General features: G+C 43.5%; 1 protein-coding gene across 1 annotated transcript in view; it reads right to left on the bottom strand.

The window, feature by feature from the left end:
• LOC126457877 (cytokine receptor-like factor 3) overlaps positions 1–19,031 on the bottom strand; it is a 139,140-nt gene that overhangs the window by 97,972 nt on the left and 22,137 nt on the right. Inside the window, exon 2 of the mRNA XM_050094546.1 lies at positions 7,089–7,396. Coding sequence (XP_049950503.1) covers positions 7,089–7,396 — 308 coding nt within the window. The remainder of the gene's footprint in view (positions 1–7,088; positions 7,397–19,031) is intronic.

The following is a 19,031-nucleotide window of genomic DNA, read 5'->3' as shown; positions in this document are numbered from 1 at the left end:
GAATAGACGGCCGAGCAGAGGAGTAGACCATGCTTCCATAGTCCAATTTCGAGCGCACTAAGGCGCGATAGAGGCGGAGAAGGACCACTCGGTCCGCTCCCCAGGAGGTACCATTAAGGACACGGAGGGTGTTAAGAGATCGCAGACAGCGAGCCGAAAGATAGGAAACGTGGGAGGACCAGCACAGTTTTCTGTCAAACATAAGACCCAAGAATTTAGCGACGTTTGAAAACGTAAGGTTGACAGGACCTAGATGTAAGGAGGGCGGAAGAAACTCCTTACGTCGCCAAAAATTAACACAAACGGTCTTACTGGGAGAAAAACAGAAGCCGGTTTCGATGCTCCAAGAGTGGAGGCGATCGAGACATCTTTGAAGACGTCGTTCAAGAAGGCTGGTCCGTTGAGAGCTGTAGTAGATTGCAAAATCGTCCACAAAGAGGGAGCCCGAGACATCAGGAAGGAGACAATCCATAATTGGATTGATGGCAATGGCAAACAGTACAACACTCAGTACGGAGCCCTGGGGTACCCCATTTTCTTGGGAGAAAGTACGGGAGAGAGTAGTGTTCACCCGCACCCTAAATGTGCACTCTGCCATAAATTCGCGAAGAAAAAGGGGCAGCCGACCTCGAAAGCCCCAAGAGTACAGTGTGCGGAGGATGCCTGTCCTCCAACAGGTATCGTATGCTCTCTCCAGATCAAAAAATATTGCTACTGTTTGGCGTTTCCGGAGAAAATTGTTCATGATATAAGTGGAGAGAGCAACAAGATGGTCAACTGCAGAACGATGCTTTCGGAATCTGCATTGGGCAGGTATTAAAAGACTGCGGGATTCCAGCCACCACGCTAAACGGTAATTCACCATACACTCCAATACCTTACAGACACTACTCGTGAGAGAAATGGGGCGATAGCTAGAGGGGAAATGTTTGTCCTTTCCAGGTTTCGGAACAGGAACGACGATAGCTTCCCGCCATCGTCTGGGAAAAGTACTGTCGGTCCAAATTCGATTATAAAGGCGAAGGAGGTAACGCAGACTATGGGTTGATAAATGCAGCAACATTTGGACGTGGATACCATCCGGTCCTGGGGCAGAGGAGCGAGAAGAAGAGAGTGCATGTTGGAGTTCCCGCATGGAGAAAACAGTATTGTAGCTTTCGCGATTTTGAGAGGAGAAAGCAAGAGGTCACACTTCCACTGCACGTTTCTTCGGGAGAAACGCTGGCGGGTAATTTGAAGAGCTCGAAATCTCAGCAAAGTGCTGACCCAACGAGTTAGAAATTGCGACGGGGTCCACTAATGTGTCATGCGCGACAGTGAGCCCAGAGACCGGGGAGAAACTAGGCGCACCTGAGAACCGTCGAAGCCGACTCCAAACTTCCGAGGAGGGAGTGAAGGTGTTAAATGAGCTAATAAAGAATTTCCAGCTTGCCTTCTTGCTATCGCGGATGACACGACGGCATCGCGCACGGAACTGCTTATAGCAGATACAGTTGGCCAAAGTAGGATGGTGGCGGAAAACGCGGAGAGCACGTCGCCGCTCACGTATTGCATCACGGCATGCCTCGTTCCACCAAGGAACTGGGGGGCGCCGGGGCAATTCGGAGGTGTGTGGTATTGAATGTTCCGCAGCTGTCTGTAAAATATGTGTGACCTCATCGTCGACGCTGGGAAAGTGACAGTCATCGATTGTCGCTAGAGACGAAAAAAGTGTCCAATCAGCTTGGGCAAACTTCCAGCGTCGCGGGCGCAAGTATGGCAGTTGAGGTTGCAGTCTAAGGACACATGGAAAGTGGTCACTCGAGTGTGTATCATCAAGGGCGAACCATTCGAAGCGCCGAGCTAGTAGAACAGTACCGACCGCAAGGTCCAAATGAGATAAATTTGTCATGGAGGCAGACAAAAATGTAGGGACTCCAGTGTTGAGGCAGACAAGATCCACTTGGTGGAAGACGTCTAGCAATAGTGAGCCACGTGGACAAGGATGTGGAGATCCCCAAAGCGGGTGGTGGGCATTGAAGTCCCCAACCAGCAAATAGGGGGGTGGAAGCTGACCAAGAAGATGAAGGAGATCAGCTCGTGTCATTGGTGTGGACGATGGAATGTATACAGTACGAAGAGAGAACGTGTATCCGGAAAGAGAAAGACGAACGGCGACAGCTTGGAAGGAAGTGTTTGAGTGGATGGGGTGAGAATGGAGAGTTTCATGGAGAAGTATCATGAGTCCTCCATGTGCTGGAGTGCCTTCAACAGAGGGGAGATCATATCGGACGGACTGAAAATAAGGGAGAACAAAGCGGTCATGGGGACGCAGCTTAGTTTCCTGAAGACAGAAGATGACCGGCAAGTAGGATCGCAAGAGGATGGACAATTCATCCCGATCGGCTCGAATACCGCGGATATTACGGTGGATAATGGACATAGGGTGAACAGAAAATGGAGGAATGTGACCAAGGTTGCTGTCAACTCAACGACTGCTCGGAGCTTGCGACCGACAGCATGGAATGGCATTCAGCCGAAGGCAGAAGATCCTGATCCATAGGTTGTCCAGGAGCAGCTCCTGCCACCAGCGATCGGCCAGTTGGTCGGCCGCCAGCAGTGCGCCTCGGCGACACAGAAGACGACCGAGGGCGATTTCCGCCAGGTGGTGCTGTAGATGGGACACGCCTTGGCGGAGGAGGAGAGGATCTGGGTTTCTTTGTAGCCTTCTTTGAAGTATGATGTTTAGATGAAGGAGGAAGCGATGGTTGGGAAGTTGCGGTATGTAAAAACTCTTCACGAGTATGCTCTTTTTTCGAAGTCTTGGTGTCTGACTTTTGGGCTCGAGATTTAGCAGAACCCGACGAAGGGTGAGCCAGAGAGTGGGCAGGCGAAAGTGGTGAGGTTGAACGGGCGATCTTTGCGCTGGACGATTTGACAACCGTGGCACTAAAGGTGAGGTCGCAAGTCTGCGTGGCCGCCTCCTTTGTTGGCCGAGGAGAAGCAAGGACAGTGCTGTATTTTCCTGTCTGAGGCACGGTGGGCTGTCGACTGGCGAATAATTTTCGAGCAGCAAAGGTCAACACCTTTCCTTCACTCTGATTTCCTGGATGAGCTTTTCGTCCTTAAAAACGAGGCAATCTCGAGAGGAAGCAGCGTGGTCACCCATACAGTTGATGCAGCGAGGGGATAGAGGTGGACAAGCACCCTCATGGGCATCCTTGCCACACGTAACACATTTGGCCGGATTGGAACAGGACTGGCTGGTGTGATTGAACCGCTGACACCGATAGCAACGTGTAGGGTTTGGGACGTAAGGGCGAACGGAAATTATCTCACAGCCTGCTTTGATTTTCGATGGGAGTTGAACTTTGTCAAATGTCAAGAAGATGGTGCGGGTTGGAATGATGTTCGTGTCAACCCTTTTCATAACTCTATGTACAGCCATTACGCTCTGGTCAGACAGGTAGTGCTGAATTTCTTCGTCAGACAATCCATCGAGGGAGCGTGTATAAACGACTCCACGTGAGGAATTTAAAGTATGGTGCGGTTCCACCCGGACAGGGAAGGTGTGTAGTAGTGAAGTACGAAGCAATTTTTGTGCCTGGAGGGCACTGACTGTTTCTAACAACAGGGTGCCATTCCGTAATCTGGAACAAGACTTTACAGGACCTGCAACTGCGTTGACACCTTTCTGAATAATGAAAGGGTTGACCGTGGAGAAGTCGTGACCTTCGTCAGACCGAGAAACAACAAGGAACTGTGGCAACGATGGAAGAACTGTCTGTGGCTGAGACTCAGTGAACTTACGCTTGTGAGCAGACATAGTGGAAGGTGAGGAAACCATTGCGGAAGAATCCCCCATGATTACCGGCGTCTCCGATGGCGCGCTCCTCCCTTGTGGGGGCCCTCTCTGAGGGCACTCCCGCCTTGGGGCCTCTCTGAGGGCACTCCTGCCTTGGGCCCTCTCTGAGGGCACTCCCGCCTTACGTGATTGTTCACACCTCAGGTCACACCTCCCGACAAACGGACGGAGGGACCAATCGGCACTTTCGGAAGGTATCAGCACGGGTAATCACCCCTCCCTGGGCCTGGCCGTTACCAGGGGGTACGTACGTGTCCTAATTGTCTACCCGGGGCGGGGAATTACGCGTTACCCCGTCACCGGCTACGCATGGAAGTGCGTGGGTCGGCCTTCAGACACGCACAGGGAGGAAAAAAGAGAAAGGGAAAGGAAAGAAGAGGGGTCTCAAACGCCGCAGCGGAGAAAAGGGCAAGGAGAAGAGGGAAGGAAAAGAGAAGGACAGAGGAAGGACGAAGACTTGCAAGTGTAGAAAGCAAGGAATTTGTAACAGTTTCGAGCATCCGTCTCCGGACGTAGGCACAAACCATACTCCCAGAGGGGGAGAAAGGGAAGGAAAGAGCCAGAAGTGAGGGGGGGGGGGGGGGGGGCGGCAAAGATGGGGGACGGCGAATGATGCGGAAAGGGAAGGTATGCAGCCCAGAAAGGAAGGAGGGCTACATTAGCTCGGGGTCCCGTGCTCGCTACGCACGTATCCACAAAAGAGTTGTGGACCCCCTGGGGGTGGGGGGGTGGGGGGGGGGGATCACTGTAAAGTTGTCACAGTCACATAGATCATCATGTAACAAGCAATGCAGGGAAGCCATGAGATTGGGGGGAAGAGATCATTAGATCAAGAGCTGGAAAGGTGCCACGGACAGCACTGAGTGCGTAGGAGTACCACTGTTGACGACACACGGTTGGTTGGTTGGTTTGGGGAAGGAGACCAGACAGCGTGGTCATCGGTCTCATCGGATTAGGGAAGGAAGTCGGCCGTGCCCTTTCAGAGGAACCATCTCGGCATTTGCCTGGAGTGATTTAGGGAAATAATGGAAAACCTAAATCAGGATGGCCGGACGCGGGATTGAACCGTCGTCCTCCCGAATGCGAGTCCAGTGTCTAACCACTGTGCCACCTCGCTCGGTGACACACAGTTCACGGTCAGTAAGAATCTGGTGAAGTTGATGACCCTAACAAGATAACACGGTACTCCCCCACATGGGGTGATGCGCACTGAAATCCACAAGTAGGAGAAAAAAAGGGGAAAGTTGTTGGATTAAGGTGGTCAACTCAAAGTCAGAAATTGGTCTGCCTGGAGGTATGTAAACAATGTAAATGGTGATTTCTGTGGTTGTCAGCACTTGCACTGCTATCACTTCCAACACTGTATGAAGGGGAACCCACTCACTGATCACATCTTTGCGAACCAATGTGCAGACCTTCCAGATGTCCTCTCAGGACCGGCGTGGTCCTGGACAGAATGCATGACAACCATGGAGCATTGGGGAATAGCCACCAGTGAAGTGTGTTTCTTGTAGAGCAATACAAATTTCTGAGAGGAGGAATTCAGATACTGTAGTTCTGGCTGGTGACGGTAATATTCATACAGTTCCACTGAATGATCACATTACAGGTGTTCAGGTGACGTGTGAATGGGCCGTGAGGACTGTGTCATGCCCCAGTATTACTGCCTGTCAGCGATGGCAGTAAAACCACATCAATGAGCACTGGTTTGGAATTTGACAACATGGGGGGATATGACACCTCCAAGCTCACCGGAATAGCCTTGACTTGATTCTTTTTCTCCTCCTTTGCAGCCTTTTGTAGCTCGGATCTTGTGCGGACCTATCCGCCCTGATGCCACTTATTCTGGTCAAGGCCTCAGTTCTCGCCATGGGCACCACCCAGCCACAGCAAAGGCTATCTGGCACATGGGACACTGCTGGTATTCCTGATGTCCTAGGAAGACTGGCATCCACTCCTTGGCATGCACAGGGAGCTAGCGGCTAAGGCATCAGCAGTGTGATCCCTGTGTTATCAGGGGGCTCAACTGAAAGGGTACATCACAACCCCCCATGTTGGACTGGCTACTGTGTTGGCTTTGAAGCTCAAATAGGAGCCTAAACAGGTATTGTGTGCACATCATCTTTAGGTACTATTTAAGGTGTTTTTACCCAGTCACTCCACATTACAGAAAAATTTGAAAAATGAAGATCAAACCCAGAATGGGACCACAAATTACTTCAGCCAATAAGATGTGAATGAAAGAATATTACAAAAAAGGAACACAAAATCTACAGAATAGCCAGGTTGACATCAAAGGCTGCCATCATCAGAAAGTGAGCAAGATAAGGAAGGATAGTCAAACATGAGAGATTGCAGCACAGGAAACAAAAGATGTGCTGCAATAAATTGAGCTACCATCCTTGTAATGTAGATATTCCCCCGAGGGGATCAAGGCTACATTGGCTGGTGTTACAAGGTCACAACAGTCAATCATTTTGACTGTGATGCAAGCAACTACTGAAAAGGCTGCTGCTCCTCTTCAGGAATGACATGCTGTCTGGCCCCTCCACAGATTCCCCATCACTGTGGATGCACTTACGGTATGGGTTGAGGCAAGCAAGCTGCCCCACCTCAATAAAGTCTGTTGTTCATAGCGGTAGCAAGTGCTGCTACAAGTAATATATTTTTGCACACCAGTAGAATGATGAGAGAGCTATTTACAAACTGTGAATATGTTTTCACATCCCTTCTATATTCCAGATGTTATGCACTTACAGACTTTCACTTTTTCCTTGATCTATCAAATAATCTCTGATGGAAATGTTTCAGTAAGTCAGAATAAAGTCTACTTCAACCTCATACCAGCAATTTTCTTCTAACATGGAAATCTGAAATTGTAGCTTTGGAAGAAGCAAACATGATGGAATAGAATATATATGTGATTAACTGCTGCACGCTGTTCATCTGAAATAAAGACATTTATCATAGCTTCTATATTTAAAAAAAAAAAAGTACACACCTTTGCAGCAATCCATAACCAAAGGTCACAGTACAAATTTCAGAACTAGGAAACTACTACTAATGCCCAAAAACTTCCTCTGATTCCTTTCAGTTTGTTGGTACTACAAAATAATACTACCCTTTTACAAAGACAATAAGTCCCATAGGTGGTGATACCCATAAATAGAGATAACTTTGAACAATAATTACACTGCAGATCATAGAAATATAATTAATCCAGTCTAATGGGCTGCATTCCTACCTCCCGAGAAATGCAGCACCACGCTCTGCAAACGAGTGAGTGTAGTCATCCCAGCTTTCAGTTACTGGAAATTTGTTATTGTCATCCAGAGAATGTCTCCCTTCATTAGCATAATTGTGAGCCACTTGCATTTGAGTGGTAATCAGATCTCGACATTCAGTTAGAGGTGCCAGTCCTTCACTACACAAGCGATCCACTTCTTCAAGAAGAGCACTTCGCCTTTGCTTTAAAGCATTAGTGAATGCTGCTGCTAGTGCGTCCAAAGCAAAATTGACATCATCTCTTGCCTGTTTGGCACTGTGTTTCACCTGTTAACAAAAATTATATTTGAGTAAACAATTGCTCCGTATGTGCATGCTGGGGAATGTACACAATATTCATTATATCAATTTACTTCCAAAACACAGAATGAAAATTAGTTGCTTTTACTATTTCACATGACAAATATATAAATGTCAAGATAGCAAGAGAACTTATACTGGGAAATAAAGGAAAAATATACAAAATTCTGGGGTAAATTCCAGGATTACAATACCGGGAAATGAGTTACCATATGTTTAGAGCAACTACTGGGACAAACTACTGCAATCATGTTTTAGAGTTAAATATCCTCCCTTAAGGCAGGGAATTCTCCCCCAACACATTCTTACAGCCCACCACCACCACCTTAGTCTCGACCTTTGCCTTCCCTTATCCCCACTCAACTCTGGCTCCTTTCCAGCTCACTTGATCTGGCCTACAGCTCACTCCAATTTACTTGCGACTGTTTCAGACTTCTCCCAATCCGTTGCTGAAATGATATACCGAGTTCAATTTTGCTCATCTTAACTGAAAACTTGAATAAACCAAATCTGTTCAGCACAGAAACCAAACTAGTTCTTTCACCTGGTGATAGAATTATTATTGCTAAACACCAATTGAGGAGATTGGAAACTACATTTTTCAAAGCTGTTGACAATTCATTTTAATTGATTCAGTTTTATGTTCTTGATGAAACAATGAACACTGGATTAACAAAACAAAATACTTTTTTGTCTTATTCACAAAACTTTTGTTCTATCAGTGTGGAGTTCTATACTGATATAACTTTCGCATAGGAAGAAACTGTATGCACAACTTTCAAGAAAGCCAAGAACAATTGGCAAATTAGTGTATAAAAAGAAGTTCAACTCATTTGCAAGTGTTCTATGGTATAACACTTATGCAGCTACAACGAGGAAAAAATTATTCATTCATATTTATTCAATTTCTTGCTTAAGCCCTAATAAAGGAGAGGTTAGTGTAGGAATGAAGATTCACTTTGCACACAAACTGTCGCCAATGAGGATCAATATGAGGGGACTGGGCTCAGATTCCCACATGCACGCCACCCCCAGGTAAATAAGACATATACTTTGCACTTCATACCTAGTATCTATGAAATTAAAAGTCACCCAAAGAGGTAATGAACACACATTCTTTATGCAAGAACAGATACTGCCTTATACATTGATTATGTTAAGTGGTGCACAATGAAATGAAATGCATTCACCACTGGTTACAGTTAATCTACAGTTTTTCTCCTTGAAGTCTGTTGCATAACATTTCTTGGTGAACTTGTTGAACCAAACTGGGTTAAAATTTTAAACTTTCGACAATATTGTCATGAGATGTGCTGCAGGAACGTAGAGTACTCATTAGTGTCACCAGCTGCTATGTGCGAGTTGCCAGTTCATATCCAGTTACCAGCAAATATATGTTATTTTGTATTTATTATTTCTAGAAGGTTCTAATGTTAGTCATGTTTTCATATTCTGGAATATTCAATGTTTGTATACACATAGTAGCACTCTATGTTGGTGTCCATAATAAACATGCTTTTAGGGCTAAGTCTTGTACTTCACTGATGAGTATGCTTTCAGATTTGGACTTAATTGGGGCTATGATATGACAATAAAAGAAAGGTGGTTGAAACCTGAAACTGATAGCAGCAAAATTTCTGAAGAACATTTAATTGTATATAGAAACGACAGGCTAATAGGAAATGGAGGTAGTGTATTTGTTGCAACAGACAATAAACTCAAATCTACACGATAGAAATTGAAGCTGCACGTGAAAGTGGGAAAGATTCAATATCAGTTGCAGTCATAAAATGGTAACTGGATCCTTCCCTTGCCCACCAGACTCATCTCCTTATGTAAGCAAAAACTTTAGGGAAAGTGTCAGTTTACTTGTACGTAAGTTCCCCAATCATACTGTAATCGTTGGTGGAGACTTCAATCATCCAACAATCAGTTAAGAAATTTGGAGTTGTGTTAGTGGTGGGCATGATAAGACATCCTGTGAAACGTTACTAAATGCATTCTCTGAAAAATATCTACAACAAATTCTTCAGAACCCCACTCATGATGGAAACATATTGAATCTGATGGCAACAAATAGATCTGATCTCTTAGAGGACGTCCACATTGAAACTGATATCAGTGACAATGATGCAGTTGTGGCAACAATGATTACCAAAGTACAAAGGACAACTACAACAAGCAGAAAGATATATATGTTCAGTAAACTAGATAAAAAATCAGTAGTGTCATATCTCATTGAGGAACTTAAACTTTCAGCTCAGGGCAGTAGCATGTAGAGGAACTATGGCTCATGTTAAAAAGTTGAACATGCACTGGATAGATACGTCCCCAAGAGAACAGTTCGTACTGGGAGTGACCCTCCATGTATACTGTCACTGTAAAGAAACTTCTAAGAAAACTGAGACTACTGCATAATGGGTGTAAAACAAAGTGTAAGACTATAGATAGAGAGAGGCTGAATGAAATATGTTTGGCTGTCAAGAGAGCAATGTGTGAAGCTTACAGTGACAACCATAACAGAATATTGTAAAATTATATTTCACAAAACTCAAAGAAATTCTGGTTGTATGTAAAGGCTGTTAGTGGCACCAAAGCTAGTGTGCAGTCCCTAGTGTATGAGACAGGAACTGAAATTACAGGTAGCAAAGCAAAAGCTGAAATGATTTACTCTGTTTTCAAATGTTCCTTTACAAAGAAAAATCCAGGAGAACTGCCTCAATTTAATCCTTGTACCACTGAAAAGAAGAGCAAAATCAGTATTAGTGTCAGTGGGATTGAGAAACACCTGAAACAGTTAAAATTGGATGAAGCCTCAGGGCCTGAAGGAATCCCTATCAGATTCTATACTGTATTTGCAGCTTAGTTAGCCCCTCTTCTGAATATATAATCAATTGTAGATTGCTCGAACAAAAAATTGTGTCCAGTAGTTGAGAGAAATCACAGGTCACACTTCTCTACAGAAAGGGTAGTAGAAGTGATGCACAAAACTACCATCCAGTATTCTTGACATCAATTTGTTGTAGAATCTTAGAACATAATCTTAGTTCAAACATAATGAAGTATCTTGAACAGAATGACCTCCTCCATGCCAACAAACACTGATCCCAAAAACACTGATCATGTGAAACCCTGGTTCAAGGCAGTCAGGTAACCTTCATTTTTCAAAAGCATTTGACCCAGTACCACATCTATGCATACTGTCAAAAGTTTGATCATATGATGTATCATGTGAAATTCGTGACTGGATTGAGGACACTTTGGTACGGAAATGCAGCATTTACCTAGGATGGAGAGTCATTGTCAGATGTAGAAGTAACTTCGGTTGTGATCCAAGGAAGTGTTTTGGGACCCTTGCTGTTCCTGTAGTGTATTAATGACCTCGCAGACAGTATTAAAAGTAACCTCTGACTTTTTGCAGACAATGCAGTTATCAATGATGAAGTACTGTCTGAAAGAAGCTGCATGAATATTCAGTCAGATAATGATAATATTTCAACGTGGTGCGAAGTTTAGCAACTTGTTTTAAATGTTCAGAAATGTAAAAATGTGCATATCAAAAAAGAAAAAAAAATAGTATCCTATGACTATAATATCAATGAGTCACTGTTCGAATCTATCAACTCATACAAATACCTGGATGTAACACTTTTCAGAGATATGAAATGGAATGATGACACAGGCTCCCTCACGGGTAAAAGCAGGCGGCAGACTGCGATTTATTGGCAGACTACTGAGGAAGTTAAATCAGTTTGCAAAGGCGATTTCTTACAAATCACTTGTGTGACCCATTCTAGAATATTGCTCAGTGTGTGGGACCAGTACCAAATAGGACCAACAGGGGACATTCAATGCATACACAGAAGGGCAGCATGAATGGTCACAGATTTGTCTGACCCACGAAAGAGTTCTATTGGGATGCTGAAGGAACTGGTCTGGCAAGACTCTGGAAGATAAGTGTAAACTAAGACCAAGTTTCAAGAACTTGCTTTAAATGACAACTCTAGAAATATACTACAGCCCCCTTTGCATCAATCCCACTGGGATCACAAGGACAGGATTAGAATAATGTACAGCACACACAGAGGCATTCAAACAATTATTCTTCCAGTGCTCCAGACACGAATGGAACGAAAAGATACCCTAATAAATGGTACAATGGGATGTGCTCTCTGCCATGCACTACACAGAGGTTTGTGAAGTATAGTTGTAGATGTAGATGTAGATGTTTGATGGAGATGACGTGTACTTTGAAACCTCTATATCAATGTGTGTCCTTAGGCAGTGTAAAAGCTGTTGACTACTTGGACAAGAAATGGAATACAAGCACTGCATATTTAGGAGATCAATGGATGCCGAAACAGCAGTAAGTCAACTTAACATCAGGCACCCAGCAGTGTTTTCCAGAGACGCATTTCAGTACCCAATGAAACAAGTGAAATGTTTCAACAGAGTCGTCGAATACAACATACGGAATGATCTGATGCGTTTTGCAAATTTGTATTTGGACAGCACAGCTCAGCAGCAATTTGAGAACAGCAAAGAGAAGCTCAATAGCTGGGATAACTTCCGGGCCATTCTTAAGAAAACAATTGGTGACAATTGACAGCAAGTCTGCTTAGCAAAAGAACAACGGAAGAACAGGGCTCAATTGGGCGGGGAAACAATACAATCATAGAGACAGAATTTTTTGCGCAATGCCACGTCATTATTCTGAATATGACAGGAGCTGATAAGATCACACACTCAATGAAAGGAGTCATACAAGACATGCACCCAGCTCTTCTGGCAAACAATGTCACAACAGCTGAAGAATTCACTAAGCACATTGAGGAAATGCAATAGAAAAAGAACTGGATGAAGGAGGCGTATCTGACTCCTGAATGTGATCCCTATGGCAGCTGTGAAAGCCTACTATGACCCCAAGTCTCTCATACACCAGATAGTATTGCAACAGATGCGGCACTTTGTGGCAGCATGAAATATTGGACCAAGTACATATGAGACAGCAGTCACGAATGTCAACCCAATGCATCAGGAAGAAATAGAGAATGCTGATAAGATCACACACTCAATGAAAGGAGTCATACAAGACATGCACCCAGCTCTTCTGGCAAACAATGTCACAACAGCTGAAGAATTCACTAAGCACTTTGAGGAAATGCAATAGAAAAAGAACTGGATGAAGGAGGCGTATCTGACTCCTGAATGTGATCCCTATGGCAGCTGTGAAAGCCTACTATGACCTCAAGTCTCTCATACACCAGATAGTATTGCAACAGATGCGGCACTTTGTGGCAGCATGAAATATTAGACCAAGTACATATGAGACAGCAGTCACGAATGTCAACCCAATGCATCAGGAAGAAATAGAGAATGCTGAAGAGAGGTATTAATCTTTAGTATCAATTTCTGCCACCAGTCGATCCCACCAGGAAGAATGGACGCACCCAACTCGGACTTATGCTGCAGCCATCAAATGACAAAGATGCATCTGAAAAACACAGGTACAACCAACTTCTCTGACAACTATAGCCTCCACAGAGGAACAGACAGTTAGAGAGCAGAGAACAATATGCCAGTAAGTTTCCACTGTGGATGCACTGGACATGTTATACACTACTGGAGAAAAAAGGAGTAGACAACTACTACACCACTAGCCATCACCCATCACAACAGTTCTATTCACACTGGTCAACTGCAGATGGTTAGAGTCAAGCAGTGGACAGAGTCCTTAGCCGTACCCTTGACGAGGCCACTCCCCAATATGCCACAGGCATTCCCCGGTGCCGTACAGGGGTACTAGCCACTCACTCAGCACCAAATTTAGAAAACTAAGTGAGGCGACCATCTAAGGAGGTAAGGCTGCCACAGATGAAAATCCTCCATGGAAGACAGTTACCTAGATAACTGGAAGCCTCATTGACATTGTCATCAATGGCCAACCAGTCTGGACACTAGTTATCACAGAGGCTTCTTATCCTGTAATGCTGAATGCTTATCACTGTCACATAAAAAACCCTATGTTCTCTGGCATGAAAGCGATTGTGTCACGAGTGCAAAATATGTATAGCTGACAGGAACATGTTTTGCAAGAATAATTATAAATGACAGAACACTGCCCTTTGAATCTGCTGAATAGGTAAATAGCATATGTGCCAAGGCAACTCAAAAGGTAGAAAAAAAAATTATTTAGCTACGAGAAACAAGATGCTGGCACTTCATAACAAATTATTTCTGCTGTTATTTATACAGACAATGCTTTAAAGTAATATCTGACCATGCATTATTTAAATGGTTAATGGGACTCAAAGACTGCACAAGTCATTTAACCAGGTGCGCATTATGATTAAGAGAATTTGATTTTGAAGTGGTACACTGACCAGATAAATAACATCTGAATGTGGATGGACTAAGCTGGAGAATACACATCATGTAATGTGGTGATGTACATGCAGAACAATAGAGGAATCATAAGCTGTTGACCCAAATTGTCAGCACCTTGCGAGGCAATCACAATTTAGCGAGACAGGCAGTATGCTACACAGAAAAATGATATGCAGTTTCCACCTAGTGATGGCAGCAAAATTACAAAACAATGTGTTGAGACAGGTACATGATTCAATTTTAGCCAGACACGTTGGTTGTACAGCCACTGAACACCAAATCGCACAAAACTACTTGTGGAAGACATTTAAGCAAGATGTGGAATATCATGTAAAAAACTGTACCCCATGTGCACAAAGCGCGGAACTCAGCCATCAAAAAACTGCATTATAGAGATTACTAGTGGCAGATAAACTATTTCAGATGACTGGCATGGACAAATTCAGATCACTCACTCACTCAAACAACAGCATGGAACCGTTATGTACTAACAAAAATTGACCAATTTTCATATTTCATGTCCATGATCATCATACCAAACCAGCAGGTGCAAACAGTGACACAATCAGTGGATACTGACATTTGGAACATCTGAGAAAATGATAATGGTCAAAGCACAAATTTTATGTCACAATGGATAAAGCAGTTGTGTCAACTTTACACATTACGTAACACATGACTAGTGCAGTTCAAATGGCTCTAAGCACTATGGGATATCTGAGGTCATCAGTCCCCTACACTTAGAACTACTTAAACCTAACTAACCTACGGACATCACACACATCCACACCCGAGGAAGGATTCGAACCTGCGACTGTAGCAGCAGCACGGTTCCGGGCTGAAAGGCCTAGAACGGCTTGGTCACAGCAGCCGGCGACTAGTGCAGCAGACAAGTTTCCAAGTCAATAGTCCCCATAATGACTGTGACACCCTACTCCATTACACAGTAGCGCCATGTAACTGAAAGGTCCAAGACAGTACATGCTCATCCCAATGAGGTCATTTTCTGTCAAAAGATGCAATCTCCTTTTGAGTTTTGCAAATCCCAACAGGAAAAGATAAATCAGTTCAAAATTTTTTAAAAAGATTAAAATTTATTTGACAAGTTAAAAAGATAAACACTAAGGCATTAGAATGGCAGGAAGGCACCCATAATAAAAAAAGTAATGCTACCAGTGTATCATGTCAGACAATGAGTAATGCTAACCAACCTATATATCCTGAAGGAAAGACTAGAATGTTTTGTTTTGGGTTACCAAGGACCTTAGTAAGTAACAAAAATTACATCACCTGATAATGTTGTATTAAAACTCCCAAGTGCACAAGGGCACATTCGCCCTGTTAAAGGCACTCTGAATGCACTGCCTCCGCTACTGGCAGCACCTTTCAAAGAGGGGAGGCAGGTGCCTCGAAAAGGGGAAAAGAAAGGCAAGATCAAGCAATTGAAATATGTTACACGTACAGTTATTCCAACCTACTCATACGCCTTAAGGTCACAAAGTGACCTTGTGAGCTGACTGTCAGTGCAAAATACCTGTGAGATTTGTGTGCTTTTCCTTATTAATTACTAGTTATTCTCAGACACTTATTGCTGTGGCTCAATCTGGTTAAATGAAAAAGAAAGAAAAGAGTAAGCACACATTTCTAACATGTAGGGGAATAGGATATATGTCCTAATCTACTTCTCTCCCCTCTCTTTGACTGTCTCCTTTTCCCTCTTTCTTTGTCTATTGCCTACTCTTTTCCCCTACCTCTGTTCTTCACCTCCACACCCCCTCTCTCTATCCATCACTCCCTCCCATCTCTTCCTGCCCCCATGGCCTCGTTCCCACTTTCTATGTCCGTCTTCTCCTCTCTTCTCTTTCTTCATCACTCCTTGCACCCCCCTCCCCCCCCCCCCCCCCATCCAACTTCTGCCCACCTTTCTATATTCATCTTCTCCTCCCTCCTCTTCTCTCCGTCTTTTCCTGTCCCTTCTCTCTGTCCATCTCTTCCTTTTCACTTTCGTCTTCATTTCCTCTCACCCCTCTGTCCACCTCCTCTTCAGCCCCCTCTTTATAAAAATATAAAGTAAATCAGTCAAGAACTTTTCAGGATTTTTGGTAGTAATATTTCCCTTTTATGTATTACATCTTTTTGATATATTATGCACATTAAAAAAAAAAAAAAAAATAGGTATACAGAAACATGCACATTTGAATGCAATGATGTGTCAAAATTTCAAAGCAATTGGAGAAGAACTTCTGGAGATTTACAATTTTGCATGAACAAACGTTAACATTTGTATTGATTTCTCCAAAAATTATTACATATACAGGGTGTTACAAAAAGGTACGGCCAAACTTTCAGGAAACATTCCTCGCACACACATAAAGAAAAGACGTTATGTGGACATGTGTTTGGAAACGCTTACTTTCCATGTTAGAGCTCATCCTCCGTTAGCGAGGATACATGCATCCACCCTCCATTGCATGGAATCCCTGATGCGCTGATGCAGCCCTGGAGAATGGCGTATTGTATCACAGCCGTCCACAATACGAGCACGAAGAGTCTCTACATTTGGTACTGGGGTTGCATAGACGAGAGCTTTCAAATGCCCCCATAAATGAAAGTCAAGAGGGTTGAGGTCAGGAGAGCGTGGAGGCCATGGAATTGGTCCACCTCTACCAATCCATCGGTCACCGAATTTGTTGTTGAGAAGCGTACGAACACTTCAACTGAAATGTGCAGGAGCTCCATCGTGCATGAACCACATGTTGTGTCGTACTTGTAAAGGCACATGTTCTAGCAGCACAGGTAGAGTATCCCGTATGAAATCATGAAAACGTGCTCCATTGAGCGTAGGTGGAAGAACATGGGGCCCAATCAAGACATCACCAACAATGCCTGCCCAAACGTTCACAGAAAATCTGCGTTGATGACGTGATAGCACAACTGCGTGCGGATTCTCGTCAGCCCACACATGTTAATCGTGAAAATTTACAATTTGGTCACGTTGGAATGAAGCCTCATCCGTAAATAGAACATTTGCACTGAAATGAGAATTGACACATTGTTGGATGAACCATTCGCAGAAGTGTACCCGTGGAGGCCAATCAGCTGTTGATAGTGCCTGCACACGCTGTACATGGTACGGAAACAACTGGTTCTCCCGTAGCACTCTCCATACAGTGACATGGTCAACGTTACCTTGCACAGCAGCAACTTCTCTGATGCTGACATTAGGGTTATCATCAACTGCACGAAGAATTGCCTCGTCCATTGCAGGTGTCCTCGTCGTTCTAGGTCTTCCCCAGTCGCAAGTCATAGGCTGGAATGTTCCGTGCTCCCTAAGACGCCGATCAATTGCTTCGAACGTCTTCCTGTCGGGACACCTTCGTTCTGGAAATCTGACTCAATACAAACGTACCTCGCCATGGCTATTGCTCCGTGCTAATCCATACATCAAATGGGCATCTGCCAACTCCGCATTTGTAAACATTGCACTGACTGCAAAACAACATTCGTGATGAACACTAACCCATTGATGCTACGTACTGATGTGCTTGATGCTAGTACTGTAGAGCAATGAGTCGCATGTCAACACAAGCACCGAAGTCAACATTACCTTCCTTCAATTGGGCCAACTGGCGGTGAATCGAGGAAGTGCAGTACATACTGACGAAACTAAAATGAGCTCTAACATGGAAATTAAGCGTTTCCGGACACATGTCCACATAACATCTTTTCTTTATTTGTGTGTGAGGAATGTTTCCTGAAAGTTTGGCCGTACCTTTTTGCAACACCCTGTATATTTATATTTTATTTGTGGCGCTCTAGTAGGTGCACAGAAACATATCTGTATTTGAATACAACAGTGAGTCAAAATTTCAGAGTGAAGAACTTATCGAGATATAAGATTCTGAACACACAATAAGATTCTGAACACACAAAAATTTAGTTTTTGTTTCTATAGATGTAAATGTTTGTTTGTACAAAATCGTAAATCTCCAAAAGTTCTTCATTAAATGATTTGAAATTTTGACACAACATTACATTTGTTTTTAAACACACACGGGAATACCATACGATTGATTTTTGTGTGTGTGTGTGTGTGTGTGTGTGTGTGTGTGTGTGTGTGTGTGTGTGTGTGCGCGCGCGCCCGCACACACACACACACATACAATATGGTGCTCCAGTATGTATGTAGAAACATGCACAGATTCGAATTCAGTGTCAACATTTCAAAACAATCAGTGAAGAACTTTCAGAGATATATAATTTTGAACGAATGAACATTTACAAGGATTTCCAGTATGCTGGGCTGAGTTGCATGTTTATCCTGATTCATAGAGAAACTTGTTGATACACATATATGTAAAATATTAGCATGGTTTGCATGCTATTACAGAATATACCATTTTGTCTATTTGGACGATTTGAAAATGGGTTCAGGTAACCCAAAACTAGTCAATAAACAGAATTTTCCAATTGTAGCTGTTCTGCATTTACATTTTTTTTATACAGAATATTAGGGATATGTGTGCAAATATGTTATGGCGATCTTCATGTTTTAAGTATTAAATCATAATAGGTGTTGCTTTTCTGAAAGCTACTCTTGAGTGAGTGTAGAGGAGACATTCTGTTTAGCAGTAGCAACTTTTGAGTGAAATTTTTATTTGCAGCATTGTTAATGATAGTGGAAACTTAAGTGTGTTTGGTTGTGTAGGGAAAATCTGTGTCATACTACATGTTAATTATATAGTGAAGAGAGCATGTCTGGTTGATGCAAAAGTAGTTGTCCATTCTGTGCAGGCTTGTAACAGCAAGTAAATTGTCACTGAGCGTGAATGTTTATAGATGTGTGTTTGCTCGTCTTAGTGTTAAAAAGTTACAAAATGTTTATGATTATTCACTAAGTCAGTTTATTCATGTAATATGATGGATAGTATTGGACAGAATGTACCACGCTCTGCTCTCCAATCAGGAATTATTGCACTGCCGAGCTGGGCCATTCATCATTTGCTACACACAAGAATTATTCTAAAGGATAGAACTGTACTGGTTGTTCTCAGTGGCAAACACAGTGCTCACCACTTGTACTAATTAAGAACAACGATATCACAGTGGTGTACAGTGCACAGAACAACAGGGACAAGGATTATTAATCAACGCCACCTGAAGTTGCATTTCTTGATCAACATTCTGACTACTCACCACCATTGCCACAACCACT

Source organism: Schistocerca serialis, chromosome 2 (assembly GCF_023864345.2).
Source record: "Schistocerca serialis cubense isolate TAMUIC-IGC-003099 chromosome 2, iqSchSeri2.2, whole genome shotgun sequence".
NCBI classification, from domain to species: domain Eukaryota; kingdom Metazoa; phylum Arthropoda; class Insecta; order Orthoptera; family Acrididae; genus Schistocerca; species Schistocerca serialis.
This window is presented reverse-complemented; position numbering and strand designations above follow the sequence as displayed.